Raw genomic sequence first — 8,543 nt, 5'->3', positions numbered from 1 at the left:
AGAGAGAGAGAGAGAGAGAGAGAGAGATGCAGAACAGACGGTAATGACAGTAGCTTACAACAACATTATTGAAAGTAATAATATTATAGTTACAGTTCTGGCTACTGTGGTACAATATGTTGAAAGTATGTATTAATATCTGGCAGTATACATGTGTGACAATAGTCATATGTGTATAATAACAGTAGAAGTATGACTAAGTATGACAGCAGGAGGCATCTGGCAGGACCACGGCAGCAGCACAACCACACACGTCATGCTGTCCAGGCACCGCTGTGATATGAGTTAATCTGAGAGACAGTGGAGCACAACTAACAGTAAAAGTATATTTTATTCTACTAGTAATGTTAAAGTTCTAGGACTTGTTTATTGTTTTTCACCTTTATACTCTGCTCATAAAAATGAGCCCATCTCAAAAACTAAAAACTACACATAGCTCAAATAACTTACAGAGTGTTCAGAAATATTTGTATCATGTTTCTACATTTAGAATTTTTTTGGATTAATATGTTGTTTTGTTTTATTTTTTCAAAATCGTTAAAAAAAACTGTTTTTTGAATGTATGAAATAGTTTTTATACTGTTATCAATTATTATGTTTTTTTGACTCACATAACGTTTCAGTTAGGTTGTACAGATTTTATGAAACATTTGAAATACCTCCAGGAAATGACGTCACAATAAGCAAAAATACCAACAGAGGCACTGGCAGTCTGTTGCTATGGCAGAATTCAAAGGGTTAAAAACCACAAATTTAAAGAGAAACAAAAAAATTCTGTCAAAAGATCAGGGCGACATTAGCATGGTAAAATTACTAATTAATATTGATATTAACAACAATAATCATAGTTTCTGTCTTTAAACAGTTTAAACAGCAACCTCTTTGTCTCTTAATCTTCTGTTGTATTGTGTCGACAGGAAGTGCTCCATTAGCCTCCAGATGTTTTTTCTTGGTTTTAACAGGACGTACACACACACACATTCCTGTGGAGTGTGTGTGTGTGTGTGTGTTGTGTGTGTGTGTGTGTGTGTGTGAGATGAGTCGGTTTGGTGTCTTCACGTCTGAACCTGCAGGAGTTTAAACTCTGATGATCGTCTGTAATCTTCATCATTTATCTGATTAAATTTGGATTCTTCTCTCGGCGTTTTCCCATGATGCATTTCAACAAATGAACCTTTAGTGTCTGAAGGAGCCTCATTAGTCGTTCACTTACTTCCTTTGTGTGTCTCTGACAGTGATCCTGAGTGTGGGCGGTGGCTTTGTTTAATACTGAATGTGTATGCTAAGCTAGGCTAACAGATTCCCCTTGCTTCCAACCTTTGTGCTAAGCTAGGCTAACAGTTTCTCCCTGCTTCCAGTCTTCATGCTAAGCTAGGCTAACAGTTTCCACTTGCTTCTGGACTTTGTGCTAAGCTAGGCTTACAGTTTATAACTGTTTCCAGTCATGTTCTTAGCTAGGCTACGTTTCCCCACAGCTTTCAGTCCTTGTGCTAACTAAGCTAATGTCTCCCCCTAGTTTTGGTCTTTGTGCTGAGCTAGGCTAACAGATTCCCCTTGCTTCCAGCCTTTGTGCTAAGCTAGGCTAACAGTTTCCCCCTGGTAAAGGTCTTTGAGCTAAGCTAAGCTAAGCTAAGCTAAGCTAATATATCCCCCTGGTTCAAATCTTTGTGCTAAGCTAACAGCTTCCTCTTGCTTCCAGTCTTTGTGCTGAGCTAGGCTAACGGTCCCCCCTTGCCTCCAGACTTCATAGCTAAGGGTGACCTGGAACAGTTTCCCTTTGTTTCAAGTCTTTGTGCTAAGCTAGGCTAACAGTTTCCCATTGCTTCCAGTCTTTGTCCTAAGCTAGACTAACAGTCTCCTTTTGATTCCACACTTTGTGCTAAGCTAGGCTAACAGTTTCCTTTTGCATCCAGCCATTTTGCTAAGCTAGGGTAAAAGTTTCCCCTGGTTCCAGTCTTTGTGCTAACCCAGGCTAATCATTTCCCCTTGCCCCCAGTCTTCGCACTAAGCTAAGCTAACAGTTTTCTCCTGCTTACAGTCTTTGTGCTACACTTGGCTAATCATTTCCCCTTGCTTCTAGTCTTTGTGCTAAGCTAGGCTAACAGGTTCCTCTGCATCCAGTCTTTGTGCTAAGCTAGGCTAACAGTTTCTAGGTCCTTTCTTCACAGGGCACACTAGAACTTTATGTTCATGAGAAACATGTGAGACCAGATGAGACGGACATGAGGACAAGAAGACATGAGGACATCAGCGTGGGTCCATCCAGGCTGTAATTTGGGGTCAGAGCTGGATTACATCAGATTAAAGCCACTTTTTATTTTTCGGAGGTTCGTTCAGATTAAACAGCAACTGACCGACCGCTGAATGTTCACCTGATGTTTTCTGAACATGTGGATTAAAAACAGATCCCAGATCAGCTCTGCAGGAAGTTGAGTGGGTGTTTCGGATGATTATGCTGAACCAGGACTGTAATTATCACAGATTTGGGGGTTTTATCTCCCTGAGTCAGCAGTGATTTTTAGATTAAAGGTTTGGACTTTCTGGCAGCAGCAGCAGGACGCAGCTCTCAGAGAGAAAATATCTGACTGGAGTTCAGGAGACGTTTGACTGTGGACATTTTTATTTCTACAGAATTAATGCAGTTAAATAATGCTAGTTAGCGGAATTCTAATAGTTGCTAATAACTCTTGTTGTGGAGGACGTGAATACTTCAGCTGGAGGAAGGAGGAGGTGCTCAGATCCTTTACTTAAGAGGAAGTGGGGAATGTGTGTTTGTGTTTCTGTTCTACTTGTTTACATCAGCAAAATTTCCCACCCATGTACGGTGGCACAGTTGGCACCTGAAATGCTGCAACAACTTACAAGACACCCACATTTGGTGGCAAAAGCACCACTGAAAAGGCAGCAACAAGTTGCTAAAAAACATCAGAATTCAGTAGCTCAAACAACTGGCAATGCAACACAGAAAGCAAAACAACTCACCTGGCAAAAAAACACCCATGTTTGGTGGCTCAGTTTCCATTTGAAACATAACAAGTTGCTAAAAACACCCATGTTTGGTGCCATAATTGTTGCTTGAAACACAGCAAATTCCTCCTGCAAACACCCATGTTCAGTAGCTCAGTGACCACTGGAAACGCAGCAGTGACTTGCTAGGGGGCAGCAGTAGCTCAGTCCATAGAGACTTGGGTTGGGGAAACGTTGCAACAACTCACTAAAAACACCCACGGTAAGTGCATAAATGGCCTGGAAATGCAGCAATGACTCACCAAAACACCCACATATAGTAGCTCAGTCACCACTGGAAATACAACAACTTGCTAAAAACATCCATGTTCATTGGCTCAATTAACCACTGTAGAGGCAGCCATTTTTTAGCACTTCATCACTGCAGTTCCAGCGGTAATTGAGACACCAAACTCGGGTACTTTTTTACTCAACTCAACTCAACTCAACTCAGATTTATTTATAAAGCACATTTAAAAACAACTTGTGTTGACCAAGTGCTGTACAATAGGAATAAGACGCTAAAAACACATACATGAGAGTCATCACTGCATTTCTAGTGGCTATTTAGCCGCCGAATTTGGGTGTTTTAAGGGAGCCATGACTGCACTTGTAGTAGTGGTGATTCTGTTCTGTAGTAAGGTGTTGCTACATTTCAAGTGGAAACTGTGCCATCAAATGTTGGTGTTTTTTAGCAAGTCATCGCTACATTTCCAGTGGTGATTATTGCCACCAAAAAAGGGTGTTTTTTGCAACTTGTTGCTGTGTTTCAAGCGATAATAGTGCCACAAAACGTTGGTGTTTATTAGCGAGCCATTGTTGCATTTCCAGTGGTGACTGAACTCCCAAATATGGGTGTTTTTTGGTGAGTTGTCACTGCATTTCCAACGGTGATTATGCTACCAAACATGGGTGTTTTTAGCAAGTTGTTGCTGCATTTCAAGTGGCAATAGTGCCATCGAACCGGGCTGTTTTTAAAGAGCCATCACTAAAACCCACTCACATTCTGTAGCATAACTGCTGACTGAAATGTTGTGATGACTCACTAAAAACACCCATGTTTTGGTGGCACAGTTGCTGCTGGAAATGCAGTGACCAACTGCTAAAACACCCACTAGGAGAGGAGTAAAAAAGAAACTTTGTGGTGATAAAAATGTCTTCAGAGGGACATGGCTGTCCCCGACACGATAGACAACTGTGCATGTGTCATATTTATTAGTTAAACGTTTCATTCATCAATTCTTTCCATATTGTTTCTATGATTTGATTTTCCATGTAGTTTAGATTATTTTCCCATCATGGCTTCATTCCCATTCCTCCCACACTTCCCAGTAGCCCCTTGTTCACAATAACAGTGACTGTTGTTGCTCTTATTGTTTCCCACACACTGATGGAAGCTGACTCATTAAAACTCGAACGTTTCCCCTGGGACCCGTCACTTTAAATATCCATATTTGGTGGTCTCTGATGATGTCACTGCAAAGTGTGTTTCCCTGACACTGGAAATAGAAAACAGACTCCTGAACTGAGTCTATTCTTTTCTGTCCAGCTGTGACACGACAAACAAAAGAGGCTTTAACGCTTTAAAGGTGCAGACCGCACGTTTTAAATTCAAACTGCTGAAGCTGCTGGTTTATTTGTGTTGTGATGCAGCTGTGAGGAGTCTGATGGAGACAATGTGTGTTGTTGTCGGGACTTGAGCAGACAGGAAGTTGAAAAAAAGTCTGATGCTCTGCAGCTGTTTGAGGATCAAGATGAGTTTGTCAAACTGAAGTCAGACAATTTAATATCTTATATTTTGAAATCCAGCAGGGTTAAAGATTCAGTGTTTCCCGAGGGTGAAACAGGAGAAGAAAGTTTTACACCTGTAGTTTGTCTGTTCTCGTTTGAAACACTTGAAACACAGCAACAAGTTGCAACAACTTGTAATATGTAGCGATGACTTCCTAAAAAAAATACCCATGTAGCCAAATCACCGCTGTGGAAGCAGCAACCATTTGCTAAAAAACACCCAGGTTTGTTGGCATAGTAACAACAGGAAATGCAACACTGATTTGTTAAAAAGGACCCACATTTGGTGGCACAATCACCATGTTAAGAAACCTGTAGTTGCTCTGTTCTGGTTTGGTCGCTCAGGTGTGACCATCTCTTCTCTCATTGGTCAGATGGTTGGGAGGGGTTCAAGAGTCAGAAGGTAAACACAGGAAGAAGATCCTCCTGTCGGCCTGCACATAGATTGTATAAAATAATGGACGTAGCCTCTGGGTCTGAAGAGTGAAGCCATCGCTGAAGTGCCTTAAACTTAAAGTGCACCCTTTCTAATGGCCAGCAGGGGGCGACTCCAATCTGACTGTATAGAAGTCAATGACAAAATGAGCGTAATTTTCACTTGATTGATGAAGTTTCACCAGAAGAAAATGTTGGCATTGTAGATTTCTGAGAAACCACTGATACCAACGTATCATAATAACGTTTCTAAAGTGACATAGTATCTGAGCTGACTTTGTCAGCAGGAGGTGGAGGGGAAGATGGATGGTGAGACACCTCAGAGAGATGCCTGTTACATGCATTGTGACTTTTTAAAACAAATTTACAGTGTCGGTAAAACACCTTGTTTATGCTTTTATTTCCTTGTGCAACAAACACACGTGGTTAGGTTAAAAAAAACATCATGTTTTGGCTCTGCATTCATACATTAAGAAAAGAGCAGCCTCCTGGGTGAAGGTCCAGGGTTTGCTGGACCAACCCGGTCTCACTCCGAAGTTGTCGAGAACCAGCACATGGTTGGTGACTTCCGGCATCAGACACAGACAAATTTGTCACTGTTGATTTCAGTGATTTAAGCAAATAATAGCCCGTACTAGAATTTGAAGTTTGACAGTACATACACATGTACAATTTGAGGAGCGATCACATTCGGTCCTTTAAAATTGACTTTATTTCCTCTGCAGAAATCAGCTCAGACAGTTTCAGGTCCTTCTGTAGATTATTCCGAGAATATTTTCCCTAAGTTGTGTCCAAACCTCAGGGACCAACATCGAGAAAATACTGAGAGAGCGCAGGCCATATTGATTTTGGCTTTTACACATGTGTGTACACAGAGAAGAAGGAACTGGCTCAAGTTCAGATTTATGTATATAAAAACAACCAATTAAAAAGTCTGCGGACGGACAGAGAACGTTTAGCAGCAGTTTACAGTTTACAGTGATGAACACGGTTTCCACTGCCAGTGATGAAGCTTAAAGCACAATGGTGTACATTCATCAGACGCAAACAGCTACCTGAAAACACTGCTACCTTCCTGAGACCCTGTGTCCTCACATGAGGACGTCACATTTTGGGTTTCCTGCACCTTATACTTCATTCTGTGTAACTCAGACCTGTTGTCCTCGTTCGTGGACACTTTTTTGTGCCATCTAGTGGCAGTAAGAGCACAATACACTGAGCCATGAAAAAACAAGATGGCAGCCATCTCTGCAGAGTCAGTCTGCAGCCGACCCCGACACAAAAGTGGACACGGTCCAGAACCTGATCACATGTTATTGCTGAAACTTGTTTATTTATGATTAATAATGATTGTAGTTTGATATGGCAACAAATTTGACCAATTTTAGCAACAGCAACAAGATAAGAAACTGTTAATTAGGAAGTACTGGTTTGAAGACGCTGGGACTTTATTATCTATCGTCTGGTTTGAGGACATTGGGACTTAATCATCATCTTGTTGTATTATTTGTTATTGACGTTTTGCACTACAACATTCAGACATTGTTTATTACTATTAAAAATAAACCCAATCTTTTTTGTTTAAACGCATGTTTCATCTTCAACTTCATGTCTTTTGGAGATCAGTTCATCTTCTACTTATCTAACTGCTCACAGTAAACAAAATTGTGACCCGGGTTGCCCAAATGTTGCGTTTCCACTGTCTCTGTGACCATTTCAGTTTCAGCCCTCACATTTGTCCCCATCTATTTTTGTTTGTTTCTGTCCTTCTTTTTCTCCCTGTCTCTTTCATGCTCTGGCTTTGTGTCTCCTCGTGTTTGGCAAGTGGGGAACAAACTTGGCAGGAAAACCAGAGCCCTCCTCCTCCACCTCCTCCTCCTCGTCCGCCTCCTTCTCTCCTCCCCTTTTCACTCTCAGTCTGTGTGTTCATTCAGAGCTCAGTCGATCAGGACCATCACATCTGCTCTGCTCTCTGCACTCTTTGCTTCTCTCTCATTCATTCACACATTCATTCACTCTTTGGATCTGAATCATGTCCAGTTGGCGTCTCCTGTCTGTTTATCTGAGTGGAGCTTCACTGATCCTGCTGCTGACTGCTGGTGAGTCCTCACTCCGTCTGTGACTGCGTGTTTGTGTGTGTGTGTGTGTGTGTGTGTGTGTGTGTGTTTGACATCTTCTTCATGTGATCTGTGTGTGTGTTGCAGCTGTTGAACTTCCTGTGTGTGTGTGTGTGTGTGTGTGTGTGTGTGTGTGTGTGTGTGTGTGTGTGTTATGGTGAATTTATTTTACAGTATAACTGTAACCTGACATGTATACACCCCCCCACCCCTCGCCTCCTCTGGCTGGCGGCCATGTTGGAGCTCCTCCTCCTCTCTGAGCAGCTGGTTAAGTTTCCGTGGAAATTTAAAACAGATTTTTTATTGTTGATTGTTTTTTGTTTCAAAGAGAAGAAGTTGCGGTTGAAGGAAAAGTTCAACATGTTCAGTTCTGAGTCAACTCTCATGTCTCTGTAGTTTGTTTTACACCGCTTGTTCAAGGTGGAAATATCACGCCGTTACGTCACCTTGCCGTTCTGTGTAGTTGTTTCACCTTGACGAAAGAAAAAAACATCAGTTGGTGGTGTTGTACTGACGTAGTGCTTTTATTTTGAAAGAGACTGTATGCACTGATGTTAAATTATTGATTTTTCTCAGTGGAGTCTGGTGGCGTTGAAGAGAACGATTTTGCGACTTCATCTTCCTGTTGGAAAGATAAACATTCTGCAAATTTTCATTTTTGGTTGACCGCTGAAAACAATTTTAAAAATCTGCAAATTTCGTTTGAGGCTGGAAATCACTTCCTGACATTACAGTAAAGAAGTGAAAATATTTTAAACTTAACGTACACTGATATTGTTGTCTTTTGTCAGCTAGGACAATGGACGCGATGTACACAATACGAATGACCTGAATTAATTGGCACGAATTTGCGTCATATCCTTTTTTTTGTGACAGTTGAAGAATCTGAACTTCAGCAACCGATAGCCAGTCAGCGTTGAGATCCTCTGGCACCATTTTGTGTCTTTTGGACACTCGCGAACATGTGAGTTATTCATGCATATGAAGCGAGTAAACAAAATATTCTAGCGTTCAAACTCGCATGAGTAACACAACATGAAAATTTGCATCGTGTTTGGTTTGAACACAACATAAAACTCCATATATGGACGCATTGGACGTGACACGCATGATGTGAATTATGTGAGTAATGCCATACGCTTCTTCACGAGAGCTAAAAAATCTGAACTTCAGTGACTGTTTCACGCTGCGATA

The 8,543-nt window shown here is 41.3% G+C and overlaps 2 protein-coding genes across 3 annotated transcripts in view; both read left to right on the top strand.

The window, feature by feature from the left end:
* Positions 1 to 8,543, top strand: part of LOC126384396 (oocyte zinc finger protein XlCOF6-like) — a 164,070-nt gene that overhangs the window by 54,150 nt on the left and 101,377 nt on the right. The gene's annotated exons all lie outside the window — the stretch shown is intronic.
* si:ch211-191i18.2 (uncharacterized protein LOC564095 homolog) overlaps positions 7,161 to 8,543 on the top strand; it is a 28,417-nt gene continuing 27,034 nt past the window's right edge. For both annotated transcript variants that reach the window (XM_050035593.1, XM_050035594.1), the window contains exon 1: positions 7,161 to 7,331. In XM_050035593.1, the coding sequence (XP_049891550.1) occupies positions 7,265 to 7,331 (67 nt within the window). In that variant the 5' untranslated portion in view covers positions 7,161 to 7,264. The remainder of the gene's footprint in view (positions 7,332 to 8,543) is intronic.

This window comes from Epinephelus moara, chromosome 22 (genome assembly GCF_006386435.1).
Source record: "Epinephelus moara isolate mb chromosome 22, YSFRI_EMoa_1.0, whole genome shotgun sequence".
In the NCBI taxonomy this organism is placed as follows: Eukaryota; Metazoa; Chordata; class Actinopteri; order Perciformes; family Serranidae; genus Epinephelus; species Epinephelus moara.
This window is presented reverse-complemented; position numbering and strand designations above follow the sequence as displayed.